At 46.8% G+C, this 17,319-nt stretch overlaps 1 protein-coding gene across 9 annotated transcripts in view; it reads right to left on the bottom strand.

Annotated features, from left to right (window-relative positions):
* Window positions 1-16,906, bottom strand: part of HIVEP1 (HIVEP zinc finger 1) — a 137,475-nt gene extending 120,569 nt beyond the window's left edge. For 7 of the 9 annotated variants that reach the window (XM_087763408.1, XM_087763416.1, XM_087763424.1 and 4 more), the window contains exons 1-2: window positions 15,364-15,489; window positions 12,542-12,688 (exon numbers count right to left, since the gene is read on the bottom strand). In XM_087763408.1, coding sequence (XP_087619534.1) covers window positions 12,542-12,581 — 40 coding nt within the window. In that variant the 5' untranslated portion in view covers window positions 12,582-12,688; window positions 15,364-15,489. Of the gene's footprint in view, window positions 1-12,541; window positions 12,689-14,185; window positions 14,407-15,363; window positions 15,490-16,759 lie in introns of those variants that run through there. The other 2 variants (XM_087763389.1, XM_087763396.1) reach the window with 2 other exon arrangements.
* Between the last annotated feature and the right edge of the window lie 413 nt (window positions 16,907-17,319).

The following is a 17,319-nucleotide window of genomic DNA, read 5'->3' as shown; positions in this document are numbered from 1 at the left end:
AGCCTGCTCATCATACACACCCTCTCTACTGAAGCCCTCTTTGACAGTCCAAGACAGTAAACAGGAGAGATCTACTGTGCAAATCTGGTCAGCATTTTAGTAAAGCATGGAGGCTGAGCATTCAAAAAAAAAGCTGCTAGAATGTGACTCTCCTACAGAACGGACAAATCAAGAACTTTTACATGCCCCCCCCCCCCCCCAGTACGAAAATTACTGTAAAGTTGGGAAAATATTTCAATATTAACTCTTTTTTTGCACTTCCAAATAGTCCTAAACGTGTTTATACAGAGCTATGAGAAATGCTACCACGCGCACACTTGCTCTTTCATCTTGGGAGACACTGTAGAAATACTGCCTAAAATAATGGGGTCAGGTTTCAGATATCCTGAAAATCCATTACTTGGCATTGCTTTCTAAGCGTGTTATAGACAGATATCACATTCTTCAAACCTCTGAACTTTGACTCTTAACACACTGTGCTTCTCTACAGCCAATTTCTTCTTCTGCTTTCTCAAAGCACTGTAAAGATGTTATTCCTGAAGAACATACTTTGTTAACTGTATTTTTTAACGCCTCATCACATAAACTCCGGGTCGCTTCAATAGAAATGTCTTTACATCTACAACTTTGTTCAGGGAGCAAACCGAAGCATGTAAGATGTTACCAATATCAAAGGTTTGTGAGGCTTAAAAACAGGGGGAAGAATCAGGGAGGAATAAGATGACACTCTGAATTCGCCTGTTTCCTAGATGCCCACTAGGCTGTTGGTTATCTTTGCATTAGCAGGCAGAATGGTAGAGAAACAATATCCACAGATAGTGAGAACTGGAAGTCACTCTGCAGAAAAAGAACGAGAGAAGAAAAAAAGCACAGAGGCAGAAAAATATAGAGAAACACCCCTTGCAAAAAAAACAAAAAGAAGTTGTGAAGAAAAAAATGTTAAAATGATAGTCTGAAAGAGGAATGTGCTATTCATTTATTTTTGTAAAGGCATGATAGAAGCCAGACATAAGATACCGGAAAGACATTAATAATTAAAACCTGTTTTGCGCTGAGGCCGTATCCCGCCTGGATGCCTGTGAAAACTTCCCACGAGCTCTGGGACGTGCCCCGATCTGCCTACGGTGCCCGCTCACTGTAGGATATGGGATCCCTCCGGCAAAGGCCCCAAGCAGGAGATCCCGACCTGCTCCATCAGGGAATTTCAGAGTTTGCCCTGACAGTACTCTTGCATATGCAGATGACACACCAAAACAACCGAAAGCTTCAGAAAACCATCAACTGTTACAACTGCAGGGCTTCTGAGCAAGCCTAACAACTAGCCTAATTAATGAGCCTAAGAGAGGGAAGATTGACCGTTTCAACGGGGAAGCAGATCTACAGTTAGCAGCCAAACAACAAAAACTGGCTTTCTTTCTACCGCTGCGGCAATGGTTTCATGTACACGAACAGGGACGGCAGCCAGGTTCTACAGCAATCCTGGTACCAAACCTTGCTGAAGAGGTGCCGAAGACAAACTGCATTTCGCAAGTCTGACAAATGTAAAATCATCCTGTACTAGAACAGCAATTCCTCTGGTATCTCCAGAAGTTACATCACTGTTTCAGGTTATATTCTAGAATTCTAAGAAAAAAAGGAAAAAGCACGTAAAGAAAAAACACTATTTTAAAACATGCTAACGGACACATATACCTGGACATAACACACATACACAGTGTTCTAAAACAAATCTAAGATTTTATTGGCGTAGAAATATACTTTGTTTAAAAGAAAGAAAAAACACCAGGGGAAAACATAATTAAATGTTCCATAAATTGTTATCTCGAAAAAGGGTACTATCCCAACCCCCTAACAAATGCATGGAATACTTGAGACAAATTCAGCAAGTCTGCGGTGTACACTACATAAAGACTTGTTTGAAAATTATTAAATCATCCCTGTAATAAAGTTTAGTATTTTCACAGTTCCTACTGTGCCTCTTAGCCACAACAGCATTGCCCTTACACTGAAGAAGGCAATTCTCTTTTAAGATTCAAGGCACTGAACTATTACAACGTACATACTTAGCTCTGCATCTTGACAACTGAGAATTACAGGAACACTTTGACATATTAGATATTTTGCTAATAAAAACTATAGAGTGAAATATTTTAAACACAATTAATACATACACGATTGTGTTTCCTTCATAGATCTGGGACAGAAATAATTCTTTCTGTACGTAATCCTGAAGCAGGGAGAAAGGTAAAATCTGTACATCTATGGTGTAATGACATGCACTCCTCTTCAGAAAGCACAGCGGCTAGAGATCCCTTATAGGTAATGGAATAGCAAAACCACCACAGAAATTATATTTTAAGTGCCCTTTCTAAACACTTCTTCCTTTTTCCCGGCTCTGCATCGTGCCTGCATTGCAACCTTTAGGGTAAGAACAAGCGTGCAATCTCCCATCAGACTTAACAGAGCTCAGTAGTTAAAAACAACGCCATTCAACATTAACTTACCCTACTTCCTACCCCCCCAAAATTAGGCCAAAAAATCAGAGGAAATCATGCGGTGTGCTCTGGATGTTCCATGACCACCGCCGCTGGCAGGGCGTAAGCCACATATTTCATAGGTAACTAGGAACACACACACAGTTGTTTTGTAGCGACGCTACACCACAGGCTCCTGCTGAACCGATGCTTTTCCTCCCCACAGCTCATTCCAGACCTTTCACGATTTCAGCCCGGGAGGTCTGCCCTGGGATTTACGAAGGGGACTTGGTGGGAACTTATCTTTTAAACACATGGGAATTCGGGGGGGGGGGGGGGGGGAAGTTCACAGGGTATTCAACACAGGAACATGCATTCTCTACTCGCTGCTTCTGCTGGTAATCAAACACGTTAAATCCAGTTTACTGCATTAACCAGATTCAATTATATGAGTATCAACAAAGTCTTAAGTCAAAGATGAAATTTTCAAGTACACGGACTTTTTCAACTTCGCCTTAACAGAAATCCTCCTTTCGCTTTTCACAACCTGTGGATCGTTACAAAGACATTTCTTCCTCAGTCTGCCACCAAAGGTCATACGGGAATCGCTAAGTCAGCATATTCTCCGAGCAGCCTCATTCTGAGAGAAGCTTTAAGGGCATTTAAAAAGCTTTTGCGCAAAACCAAACAGTACTGCCCTGCCTACTGAACGAGAGCTTCCCCACTTCCCCCACAAATGCGTCACCAAAGGCTGCACACATCTGCCATAAGGGTTCCCCCCCTCCTTCTTCTTAATGTAAATATTCTGAGTTACGATACATTTAAACAAGTTGAGGGAAAGACTGCACTTTGCCCAACTCATCTAATTTGGAAATTTAAAGTCCAGTTTATTCATCTGTTTTAACATAGCAAGGAAAAATCTTATTTTTCCAGCTGAGTAAGAGCCTGAGTTTCTCTCTCCATAATCTCATAAGCCATTACCGAACTAAAATGCTTACTACAGAAGTCCAACACACCAACGAATGAACAAGTCTAGGAAATACATACTGGTATAACTAGCTCTTTGAAAATGTGTAGCTCTGGGAAGTCTCCTTTACATTTTCCAGCACATTTACAGCAGTTTGCAATTTGAAATTATATTGTCTGATCGTAAGAGGAAACTCAAAATACATGCCATGAAAATGAATAATTTCAGGATTAAAAACCAAACCAAAACAACACAATGCCCAAACCAGAGGTTTTTTTCTAAGCTTCCCGAGTACACCAAGGTGGGCTACGGGGTGACTGTTTTGGTGATAACGACTGACTGTGGTTAGAAAAAAATAGTTTTCACCTCTTCAGCAATTTTGCAAAGTGTTAGGTCAAACAGACACTACCCCCTAACACGCAGACAATTGTGTGTTGTTACTGAGCTCCCTGAGCAAGGTCCTGCAGGCCTGTCCACCCTGCCAAGGACCGGGAATTCTTCCCACAGCCCCAGAATCCTCGCCTGGAGCAGCAGGTAAGCATTTATCAACACAAACCCTTTCAAACATCGTAACGCAGGCACAATGCAAGTTTGAAGGAAAAAGTACTATGCTGTGAATTCCTTCGGTACCTTTTTTATTAAAGAGAATTCATTGCAACGAGATATTCTTAAATGGCAACAATGCTCTTGGGAAGTTTATCGGGCTAGCTAGGAGACCGTGCGGTAACACAGCCCACAACTGCAAAGTCTGGTGGACTGATGCCTTCAAAGTTTGAAAATACTGACAGGAGTGTCAACAGAGAAACTTGCAGAGTTTTAAAGCAGTAAAAAGTCAATTAAGGAAAACGTGAGACCATAAGCCTTTGCCTTTTTCAAAACAGTCATTTAAGATGTAGCTGACCATAAACCTGCAAGGAAGCTCTCTTAACCAAGCTTCTTGAGGCTACCCAGGATTTTGCTATTTACATGTTAATTTCTAATGGTTACATATTAGAAGTGGCTGTTGTGTTGGGTTTTTTTGTTTGTTTTTTTAAGTAAGTTCACACACACAGACACATACACCCCGCCCCCCCCCCCCCCATTAAAAGAGTTACCTTACATATACACTCAGAGCAAACCAAAACCTAGTCTAAGATGCAAGGATTTAAAGCAAACAAACAGTCATATTCTTCTAAATGCTCCTAAGAAAGCTGGACTTTATAAAGTTCCTAAGAAAGCTGGACTTTATAAAAGTGTAATTGCTCCTGGGCTCAAAAGACTGGACTCAGTTTCATCCCAGAGCCAACTGCCTGCTTTAATAGAAATGTTTGAAACAGCAACTACTGAAATCTTACTTTTTGTTTCTCTTTTCACAGCTACAATTTTTGTCATGACCTTCCTAACACACTGGAGTTCATGCTTCAGCAAATGCCAAATTCCGTAGCATTTCTTACTCCACGCTCAATTAGCAATAAAGAAGATACAGGATGTAAAGGTGAGGCAGAATTACAGATCTGCACTGTTTCCACTTCACTGTATTCTGAAAGAAATCTAACTGGCTCACACATCGCTTTTAAGCCCTAGTTCATTGCTGCTTTTTTCATTTCTGCATGAATTCAATTTTTTTTAACCTTACCCTTCACCAGTTTCTTCCAGCTCAAGCCTGATTCTAATTGCAATTACAATGATTTTATATTCCATAAAAACCAAAATTTGTTGTTTTCTGCTATCAACAGAACTAAGCTCCTTCCTCCATTCTTTTTCTTCCATCAACATTTTTGCAGGTATTTCTTTGCAATCCTGTTAGCTGGAATACCATTCTTTTATCCCTCTTCTTCATGTTATTTTAACTCCCTCTGAAAGCACCTATTTTTGCCACTGCCTGTATCCAGCAAACTCTCTTTGCATTATCCCCATTTTCTTTTCCTAGTATTTAGCGTGCATGTGCAGAAATCTATAAATACAAATTCAAAGCTGACAGTGCCAGCTACAATCAAGTTTGGCTTTCTGGACCTCTTTTTAATTGCTTAAATCTTAGCCAAATTTTGTTCATTCTGAATGAAAGTTCTACGCCAAATTTTAAAGGCAGTGTTTTATTTTATTTTTAATTAAGGTGTCAACTGAGACCAGTTCAGTTTCCTGCTGGTTTACCAGTACACTAAAATTCTTAAAGTCATCCATTAAGAACCTCCATTGCTTCCCAGTTTTGAAATCTGTCAGCAGAACGGGGGGGTTCTGGAGGGAAAAGCTAAGAAACCAGAAATAAGGAATACACCTTTTGTTATCCTTATGAAAATCTGCACCTGTCTTTGGACAATTAAAGAAGCTCAAAAAGCCTACTGCTTACACATGGCTGAGGTTTCCAACATAGTTTCACAATGAGTTCAAGCAAGAGGCTCAAGACAACCCTGCCTCTGCCCTGTCCCTCCCCGGCTGCCACCGCCGCCTGCTCCAGCAGCAGCAGCGGGGCGTACAGCATCAGGGAACCAACCAACCCAGCACAAAAATTACCCCCCGCCTGTCATGCTAGAATAACTCACTCCGGGTGCCACTACTTCTTCCACCGCAGGGCCAGCGAACAGACGAGCGAGGAGGGCAACACAACATGGGAACAAGCATCTGAGGTGGGGGAAGGCAGGACGGCTTCACTTCCTCCTCCTCCAGCGGCAATGGCTTAAACCGGTCTCAAAACCAACTGGGAAACGATGACATTAAAGACGTTCCTCTCTAGAGACTCTTCCTGCAGTGAGTATTCCCTTCTGGCTGCAGGGGCTTTCTCAGCAACAGCTCGCAACTCTGCAACGTGATGATGAACGCTCACCGGTGGGAGCGATTTCTTTCTCGGCTCTCCAGCCCCTGGTCCACGCGGGGTGCGTCAGCATGCTGCACGGCTCAGGCAGCCAACGCCTGCCTTGCAGTTTGAGGTCCCAACACGTCGATGACTCACATGAGAAGCGCTGTGGTTCAATATGCTGGAATTTCTTGGTTTTTTAGTTTGGTATTTTAAAAGCTAGGAAGTAACCTTTAAGAATACCTTTTAAATGTTAAGATTGTGAAGCGAAGCAGCAAGACGTTAGAGAATGTCAGAAGTAAGGGTGTTTACGCAAACTAAGCTGGTGTGCAAAATGCGTTATGCTCACTGTTTGGCTCTGTTTACTACCAGTTTCTGCACCATCTTTTCCGTTATTTAGCCACCAAGTGTCTGCTTCACAACACTAACAAGTTTATCTTCTGAGCCCTTAGATGCTGATGTGGTACTGGTATCTCCAATTCACAGGTAGAAAAGAGAGGCATAGAGAGACTAAAAGATTTGCTAAAAGTGCTGGCTGATCTTGGATCTTCAACATAAATCACCTAGACCTTGATTTTTTTATTTTTTTTAAAGGTACTTAGCACTCTTGCAGTATTTTGCATCCAGACTGTAGCCATAGCGGTCTGACTGCAGTTGGAAAAACTCAGAATTTGTGCCTGCGCATCTCAACTCAGGCAAAATGCAGTGCACGCAATTAGCGGCTGGCTGCAAAGGTTAGGTGTAGCAGAATCACTCCGTCTCATACAACAAACTCAGTGGTAGAGGCAGGAATTAAACACAGCTGTCTCAAGGCAACGCTGAACAGTGCTATCCACCCTACTATTCTTTCCCCTCTTGCAATCCACTCTCAACAGGCTTTTGTCCATCGCCTGTGACCACTGACATAAGCCCCAACCATCCTGTGCAGTGAACAGGACTAGACCCTGTTGAAAACACATGATCAAATTTAGGGACACAGAACAACAAGACAGGAACAGGACAAGTGATGGGACAGGGTAGCAAATTACAGCTTTAAATCCAGCCTTTCTTATACTGCAGAGTATTTTAGACAGTTTTTCCCATGTAAATATAGACATTATTCACATTACAATAAAATTTAAAGGCTGCAGCCAAGATGATCTTTAGCGTGCAAGATGTTGGACCATACATACTGTAAGAAACAGCCTAAAGATCTTACACTCTAAATGAGTAAAACAAAAACAAACAAAAAAAGGAGAAAACATTATCATTCTACATCCCAGATGAAAAATACAAGGCACAGAGAGAGTACTTGTATGGTCTACAAGAGATCTGGTCTATTCATTGTGTTACAGGTGGATCTGCTGGTACTCCAGCTGATGGTACACCAAGAGAGCCATGCATTCTCTCTACCTTCGTGAGGGAGGTTTTGGGTTCAAATTAGGTTTGTAGAAGAAATTACACGAAACAATCCGATATACAGAAAAAAGAACTGCTGCCGAATCAAGGGATATTTCTATAACAAAGTCAGCAAGTCAAAACTCTGACTTCTTGTTCCACCTGTGTCTCACACATGCTCCATAAATTTAAGCAAGACACATACGCAGCATCTTTACGGATGTCCACAAGTACACCACAGAGCACAGACCCCTAGCACTTCTGATGGACCAATACTGCATCAACACCCCCCCAGAAATACCCTAAAGTGGAGCGCTGTTTTTGTCTCAGAAACAATACCAAGACCCAAAAGTCAAATGTGCTTGCACATTTCTTTTGAACCAAGCAAGCACAAGTTACAGAAGTGAGCCTTGAGAAATCACAGCAGGTTTTTTAGGTCATTTCATGCAAATCATGAACTAAAGCACAGCATACCGATCGATTCTCAAGTTTTATAGACTACACAACCAAACACTAATAAGAAATATCAACCTGTCAGCTTTCAGCGTAGACCAGCCTATTTCAGTACTGAAAGCACATCACAATTTTAAACCAACTCAAAGAGCCTTTGCTAAATCACACTTAAGACCTAGTAGATGCCTAGCCCTTCTGGACATCTTAAGGCCCAGAACGTATCCAGCTTTCCAGCAACCTTAAGCACGCTTTTCAGATTACTGCAAAGCTATCAAGCAATGTGATGCGTATTATACTTGCATTTCCTTATCAAATGCAAGGTGTTAAAAGATTTAGAGACTGCTGTTGAACTTTATGGGCCTGTCCGCCATTTGTTTCAAATAGAAATATTTGATAGAGAAGGAAAAACAGAAACAGCAACAACTGTCTTCTTTAAAATAACAGAAAGCTTATCTAGAAAGAGACAAAGTTAAAAATATTTCTGTTACAGTTTTGTATTGGTGAATCAGAGCACTGTGCTAAACACTGCAGACGTAATAAATAAGTTTTCATTCTGAACTCTGCAACTGGGTACTTGTAAGTAAATAAAAACATGAGTTGTTTTTCCGTCTATATCCTCACAACCATCTGACAACAAACCAAGCCCACTCAGCCCTGCTAAAAGCATGATACTCTAATGTAACTGCACTTCTGGGAATACATTACAGCTTCTATGCAATGTTTTGTTACACCTGTGTATCAATTGGCCATGTAAATATAGTCTAACCACATGCAAGGTAATCTTTTTGTTAGTTTTAGTGAGCTAAAACTTCATACAACAAAAAAAGTAAATTAAGAAAAGACGATCTCTGGATGTCTGAATAATACAGGTATTCTCCTCTTTTGCAGCACACTTATTTTCTGGAGGGGGAGTGATGGTGCTTTTGATTAGCAACACAATATGCATCTTTGAAAGACTAAGAAAACATCAGGAACACCTGCTTATAAACTCAGTTCCAGTCACATAGCTGACAGGTAACCCATGCCAGGCTTTTCCTGGGCACGCCTTTGGCCTTCGCCTTTGAAACTACTGAGCATTTCCCAGAACTTGCATGCATCCAATCCACATCCTTTTGAGACCTGCAAAACTAATCTAAAAACAGATTTTAGCAACTCATCCCCACTGCTGGGGATGACCACGACTGTTAAGCTAGGCAGGATGCACAGCTCCTCTTACCAAAGCAGTCATTTTTCACGTAAGGACGTATTCGCAGTGAGAAGCAGGCAAGGCTGATGTGACAAAACAACATAATGAAATGAGCACAGCACAGCAGATGCCTTACTGGTACCCTTCAGATACAACACGCTCATTCAGCTGCAGTTGGGCATTAAAACCATATCACTAACACATAGTCATGAAAACAAATGACCAACTAATCTAATTTTTTTTTGATTTGCAAAATAATGCTTCCTATATCCTATCTTCTTGATACAGTTTTTTTTTTGTCCTGCTGTAAAATCAGGTTAGTATAGCACTATATTGACTCATCTATAAACAGACACTGAAAGCCAAGAAGGGGGAGAGGACCCCAGCACATAAAAAAAAAAAAAAAGAGAACACAAACCACAAAAAATAAATTTGATCTTCACTGATCCTGATACTTCAGGGCCACTGCTCATCTGCCAAAGATTAACCCGTCAGCTCTCTCAGAAGTATACAAAATGAGTAAAATCAAGCCATGTCACAAAAAGAAGAGCCTTAAGGTTTCCTGCCAAAATCTTAAATTTAGCTCCCTATATTAAACAATGCTCCTTCATTTTCCCCAGGCAATAAAGGTTGCTTACAGTAAACACAGGCAATATTAAAACCTTCAAAACTTATCCCTATGCTGCAGCAAGCCTCAAATTAACTAATGGGAGGGGCGGTGTTTACGGTGGGTTTTTTAATGTGTGGTTTTTTTGGGGGGGAAGGAGGATTGTGTTGGGTTTTTTTTAGGGGAAAATATTTTAGGTTCTTGGACTTGGTTGTTTATTCTTCAGGCTGACTTGGACTGCACGTGCAACCCAAGTAACTCATCTGATGCAGAACAGCATTGAGAGTGTCAAGGGTTGTTCAACAGCGATCTCTCAAAAAAGTTAAACATTGATGGGCTCTGGACAAGTCCAGTTAAAGCTGTTGGCGATTTGATTGCTATGGGGCAACGAAAGGGGTTGGGACAAGGGAGGGAGAAGCCAGGTAAGGGAATGGAGTGTTCTTTGTACATGGTACAAAAGGTGACAATCAGGTTTAGACAACTTAAAAATACTTTTAACCTAAAAATACAGGTTACCTAATCTTACATCTTTGTCCTCCTAAAGTTATAAAACATAAGAGTTTGCCAAGTTTCACCTTCCACCACAGACATTTACTCGTTTTGCCGATTTAGGTATCATCGGTACTAATTACCGTCTATTAAACCATAGGGTTAAAAAAGACATTTTTTACAAGTTTTGACAGTTAAGAGTGTCAACTTAATGGGTCTAACTTTGCAAACGTGAAAATAAGCTGTCAGAAAACAGACCTGTGAAGTCTTTTAGCCTCCTCAAGTTCCAGCAAAAACTGAGAGTTTAAGCAAGTATTTTCTGCAATATTCTCAGAGACTGACAAAATGACTAAAGAAACTGAAATCCAGTTCTCCTCATTATCTAGACTAAAAATGGAAATAGGGCATAACTAATGAGAAGTAAACTGATTTTTCAAATCACTTCCCCTCTAATAATCCACGGTACTAGCAACATAGGCTCACGACGTGTTGAAGTTTGCAGCACCTGTGTAGTTCTAACAATCATTTAACCGTTCCAACATAATTTCACATTATGGGCTCACTGTATACCTCTATTTCCCTTCTCAACATTTAACCCATCTTAATTCATTCAAGAACTCCATTAGTTGTGGAAAAATAGGAACTGATGAAAACTGCTATTACAGAGGGCGATAAAAGCTAAATGACTGGGGAAATTACGCAAGGCAAAAAAAAGGCAATTAATTTCTTAAACAATTAAGAGTTTAATTAGATTATTTATTTTAAATGCATTTACTTAAGTGAATAGAAAGCTTTACAATAGACTTAACTTCTCTTAAGTTTCAAGCAATACAAGAGTAGATATCAGACAGTGCTAAAATTAGATCTCTCTCACATTTTATCGGAAAACATAAGCTCAGCTATGTCAGCAACTTGGTAAGCAGCAATATTAAAAATCGGGCTCTAATTTATTGCTTCACATTCAGTAAGAAGGGGAAAACGGCATCACCTAAATGTGAAATTCCTGATCTGTGATGGAGGTTTATCCATCACACTGAACGATGCTGCTCAGCACTTCCTGAATAAAGACACTGCAAAAATGTCTTCTCCAGCAGAGATTGTTAGTGGTAGCAGCGATACAGCCCGCAAACGCAAGGTCTCGGATACAGCTGTATACGCTAGCACTTGAGAGCCTCTCTCAACTGTAAACTAACTGAAACACATGCGGATGTTTGTTGCGTTTTGGCATAAAAAGTTAAAACCGGAATCAAATGCTGTTCCTGCCCCTAAAACTTTATGTTGATATTTGTGGTTTTGTAATCGCTTTTATTCTCGGAAGGGATGCTTCCACACTGCAACTGTAAAATTCATATTAAAAAAAGCTGATGACAGCTACACGTGAGGGTGCAGGTGGAAGCATGTTCTCCCAAAAGCTGCGTACGAGGGTGGGGATGGAAGCGTGTTCTCCTGCAACACGCACATCTGCTCGTCAACTGACCTGTATTTTTTTTTCCTCTCGTTCAGTTCCTCCAGGGCCACTTCTACCAAGACAGTAACAAACAACCATAGGATCAGATTCCTCACATTCATCTGCCAGTCCTGGGCTCGGTTAAGTGCACTGGGATTTTGTTCAAGGAAATGTCTGGACATATAAGCTTGCCAGTTTGTGGAGCAGGTCGCTTGCCTGCTTGCTCCTGTCCATAGCCAACAGGCTACCATTCGGCTGTGCGAAGGCAGGACAGCGAGGAGACCAAGGTCGCACCTAGCAATGCCTGAGGTGACAGAGATGATAAATAAGTGGGGAGGCATGCATGGGAGGAGAGCTTGATCCCCTCAAAAGCAAGCCAAATTGATTACTATTGAGAAAAACAACTACCGGCTGTCAGATCTTGTGCTGCTTCTACGTTACGCCCATTTCCCACCTCCCTGAATATTTCAACTGTAAATTCTCTAGTAAGGAAACTACATCTTCCTTTGCATTTTCAAAGTTCATGCTGGTCATTGCTGTAAGCTGGAGGATATCAAGAATGCTGTCAAGCACACAGAGGGCAGGAATAAGAACAGGTTCCACTTATTTCTCTCAAAATTAGAGCTGCCTCGCAGATGACTCCTAAAAACTTGCTTACAACCCATTTTTGGATGAAAACAGGCTTCTTAAATACATATTCCTTTAACCTCGTAATTGAAACAGCAACCAAGTTTCTCAAGAGCTTTTCTTTCTCAGCTGAGAGCTACATACCTCTCAGATTTCTGGGATGTATCTGCTTTGTCCGAGGCATTTTCCTCTAATCTCATACACCACTTTCTCCTCTCAGAAACGGAAAGCACAGCAAGCAGAGAGATGGCAGCTCCATAAACTTGTCAAAGGGGTCAGTTAATCCGTGTGCTAAAAAAAGAGACAGAAAAGTTATGAGACAGATGCATTAATAAGGAAAACAAAGATACCTATCTGCTCCCTTTCATCCTCAAACGGCTATGGAAATTAGCAATCAGCAATAAATACTTCTTTACCTATCTTTTTACGGAGTGAAATGTTCCAATATCTTAAGAAAACTACATCAGGGTGAAACTCCTTTTGGGATTACTCAGGAAGCATGAGAAAACTAAGACACTTTTCCACATTCGTCAGCTGTTTTCTAGCCAGAAAACGTCTTCCAACAACTCGTGTCCCATGCAAGTAAATCCAGAAAACTAAACAAAATTTGACATCAGGCTTTAAGAAACAGATCTTCATCTTGGGGTGGGGGGAGAGCAGAGCGGAGGGCAAACACGCACTGCATCAGCAATAATCCACCCTATTCGTAACATCAGTCACCTCCGATTTCCATACACGGAGCGTGCAAGTCGAGAAGAACTCCCCATGGGATATTTCTGCTGAAATACCGATGTACAGCAGAGAATCACACCGGCTCTTGACCCACCTGCAAACTGTGGCACAGCAAGTTTTGTGCCCTGCTGTGGCCCTACGTGGCTGCGGCAGCCCCTGCATTTACAGGGGGCTGCAGCCAGCAAAGCCCCGGTACGGATAAACCCCACGGACCAGGGAATACTTTTAGTAGCCTAATGCACAGATTTGCTGCTGAAATGGCACAAACCTACATTTGCATCCCCAAACCTACACCTTTTTCAACACTAACAAAACTTTCTTACTTTTCAAATATTCTTACGATTTACTTCCAGCTTAAGGATCATTTTGCCTAGTTTCTGAAATCCTACAGAACATGAAATCTCCCACAGAACTATGGCAAACTACTTGAGCACAAGAACTTAAAAAAGAAAATGACTGCTGTAATTCCACTCTTCCAGCTAAACATAATAAAACATTAACAACTTTTCACTTTTTTTTTTTTTAAGCAGTAATACTACCTCAGGTTAATAGATTTTTTTTTTTTAAGTTAACACTAGAAAGAAATTTTAAAAAGGTATGTAAACTTCAGAATGGCCCCTAATATTGACAAGTTGATTAAGGATAGCTACTCGAAGGAGGAAGTATATAGAATTTTTAGTATTTGTTACAAATATTTTTTTTTTTGTTAAGACAACCATGTTTTTGTAAAAATTGAATTCAAACCCACTTAAAATAGACTACTTGCAAACACTCCTCCAGTCTACAGAGTGTTGAGGAATATAATCATTAATTTTTCATGTTTCTTTTGTCTGTTGCTGCATAAAAGGACCCAAACAGGAGAAGAAACTGACTGCAACTGACACAAAGGAAGGCTAGAAAATATTATTCTGACTAATGGTTCTTCACTAGGGTATTACTGCACGTTAAAGGAAAAACAAGAAAAAAATCCAAAACAGAGCACACAGCCTGTCAAGTTGTTCACTCATACCACTTCATCTGCAAGGACAGGAGAAAGATTTAGAAATTAAATAAAACCTTATGCTAACAGGTCCATTTTCCTGCTCTTGGACACAGTGGCTGGATTGGTTGAAAAGCAACAAGCACCCCCCGAGCCCCCGTCCCCCTTCAGTGGGAACGCTGGGTGCTGCTGGGCGAAGGATTTTATAGATTACAATAAAGACCACCACTTCTTTACGCAAGTTATTTGGAGCCGGAGTTCGAAATCCCCCGGGTATCCGTAAATCACAAGCACCTCCCGATGCTCCCCTGCAGCACAAATGACATCTTATTTACGCTTTAAAAAACCACCAATTTCCCCCGCTCACCAGCAGGACTCATCCTTTCGTGGGGGGGGGGGGGGGGGGGGGGGAGAGATGGCCGTGCGAAAGCCACGGCGGAAACACCGCGCAGGACCCACGCGAAAAGTCATTCCCTGCTCAATTTGAACAAAAAAAGGGAGAGGGAGAAGCGGGCCTTGGCGAAGGCAGCGGTCACATATTCCTCCCCCCGCACCCCGCGGCCAAAAAATGCAGATTAGGGAGCGGGGCGGGGAGGCAGCCGGCCCCGGGGCCCCGAGAGCCGTCGGTATGTGCCAGCAGGGTTGCAAAGGGAAGGGGAAGGGAGAGAGGGAAGAAAAAAAAAAAACAAAAAAAAAAAAACATGAATGAATAAAGAGGGAGGAGCCTGGGAAGACCCCTCTGCAACGCCGCACCGAACAAAGCGCTGCACACATGCCGGGGGGGGGGCGGGGGGCGGCCGCAGCCCGGCACCCGGCGGGGCCAGGGGGCGGGAGGAGCCGGGCCGGGGCTCCGCGGCACCCACGGGCCCCCCCGCCCCGAAGCGCGGCTGCAGAGCGGGGGGGGGGGGAGCGCACAGACACGCAGGCGAACCCGCCCGAGCGCTGCCCGCCGGGGGCTGGGGGTGCCGCCGGGGCGCGGAGTCCCCGCGCGTCCCGGAGGGGCCGCGGCGGCCCGGGGGCGGGCGGCGGGCGGGGGGGGAGTTAGCGGGGCCTGCGGTCCTCCCCGTCCCCGCCCGCCCCCCGCCGCCGGCGGAGGACACATTGTGTTGGGGCTGCCGCAGCTCCGCGCGGAGGGGGGCGCCGGCCGCCGCGGGGGGCGGCGGGGGGCGCCCGTCCCGCTCCGCACGCCCCCCCCTCCCTCCCCACGGCGCCTCCCGAGCCCCCCTCCCGCCCCCCCGCGGGGCCCGCTGCAAACCTGGCGGAGGGGCCGGCGCGGCGGCGGCGGCTGATGGCGGCGGCGGCGGGGAACGCGGCGACCCCTGCGCGGCGGCGGCGGCGGCGGGAGAGGGGGGGGGAGGCGGGGGGGGGGGGGGGGGCCGGGAGCCTCCTTCACTTGACAACCTCAAACACAAACATGACCCAGCGCCGCCGCCGCCGCGCCCGGGCGCAGACAGACAGACAGACGCACACACACGGCCCGGCACCGGCACCCACCCCACCCCTCCTCCTCCTCCTCCTCCTCCTCCTCCTCCATGCACCGTCCCCCCGGGGCCGGCCAAGGCGCCGCCCCCCGGCACGGCCCCCCCCCGCAGCCCCCCGCCGCCGTGCCGGCCGGCCCGCGCCCGCCCCCCGCGGCAGACCCCTCCTCCGGCCGCCCCGCCATGTCCCACATGGGCGCGAACCGGCCCCGGCCCCGGCCCCCCCTCCCCGCGGCCGGGGGGCGGCGGGGGGGACGCGCACACACAATGCGGGGGGACCGGGGCGGGGGGAGAAGGAGCCTCCCCGGAGGGGCGGGGCGGCCCGGGCGCATCCGCCGGGCTCCCCTCGGGGAGAGACGCGCGCTCCCCCGCCCCGCCCCGCCCCGCCCCGCCCCTCCCCCCGGCGCCCCGGTCACTGGCGGGGGGAGGGGCGCGCGGCGGCGGCGCGCGGGGGGGTGTTTTACCTTCTCTCACTTTCTATTGCAGGAAGCGGGGCCGGAGCAGTGACGTCACCGGGTCTCCCGGCCCCGCCCCCTTCCCCGGCCCGGCCCGGCCGGGCGGGGGTGGGGGAGGGGTCGGGGGAGGGGTCACCGAGGGGGTTTCCTCGCGGCCCGGTGGGGGAGGGACGGCGGCGGAGCGCGAGGCACAACAGACGCGCCGCGGGCCGGCTTCCCCCGCCGCCGGCACCGCCGCCTCCTCGCGGGCGGGACCCCGCCACCGCCCCGGCCCCGGTCCCGGCCGGCGTCCCCGGCCGCCCCCCGCCCCGGGCTGTGCGGCGCCTCAGGGGGCGCCGAGCCCCTCGCCGCCGCCTAACGGCCGCGGGGGAGGGGCGTCTCCTCAGGGGGTCCGGCGCGAGGCAGCGCCTCCCCCGAGGGCAAAAGTCGCCGCCGCCGCCTCGGGGCGCTGCGCCGGTGCGCGTCGCGCTCCCCCCTGCCGCGGCCCGGCCCCCGGGGCACCGGCGCGGCCGGCCGCGCACACACACACACACACACACGCACGCAGAGAGCCGGGGCTGACGCGGAGATCCCGGAGGTTCCTCCCCGCAGCCCAGCCCGCCCGGCCGGGCTTCCCCGCGCCCCCGCCGCCCGCCCTGCCCCGGCCCGGCCCGGCCCGGCCCGGCCCGGCCCGGCCCGGCCCGGCCCGCCGCGCCCCTTCGCCGGCGGGGAAACTCACCGCCGCGCCGCGCCGCGCATCCCCCCGCGGCTAACTTTTCATCCCGGGCGGCAGCGAGCCCCCTCCGCCGCTGGAAGTGGGCGGGGGAGGAAATACGAGGAGGAGGCGCGTCGTGCTCTCCGCCGCGGCGCCCCTTTTTTGGCCCGGGCCGCCGGGTTTTTTTTATTTTTTTGGTTTTGGTTTTGTTTGTTTTTTCTGCCGGTGGCGGCTGTGCCGCGGCGACCGGGTTCCCGCATCGGGTGTGCGTGTGTGTGTCTGTGTGTCTGTGTGTGCACAACCTGTGCGTGTGCGCCCCCCCCCCCCCCCCGCCGCCGGGAAACGCCGTGCCTCCCCCTCCAAAAAGGCGGGGGGTCCTGGGCCGGGCTTTCGGCAGCGAGGAGGGGTCTTTTGTGTTTTATTTTTATCCGGGCTGCCCGACAAAGAGGGGTTGGCAACTTTTCATTACCGCTCGGGTTTTCCACCGGGCTTTGCGTTGGAAGCCGGCACGTGATGCCTTCAGCAAATAAACCCAATTAAATATTTCTTGCGTCACCTCGCTGCTGTCCCTCCTCCCGTGCCTG

Source organism: Nipponia nippon, unplaced genomic scaffold, assembly GCF_047370975.1.
Source record: "Nipponia nippon isolate SJK-2023a ecotype South Korea unplaced genomic scaffold, ASM4737097v1 scaffold_1, whole genome shotgun sequence".
NCBI lineage: Eukaryota > Metazoa > Chordata > Aves > Pelecaniformes > Threskiornithidae > Nipponia > Nipponia nippon.
The sequence above is the reverse complement of the archived record's forward strand: the minus strand, read 5'-3'. Positions and strand labels throughout refer to the sequence as shown.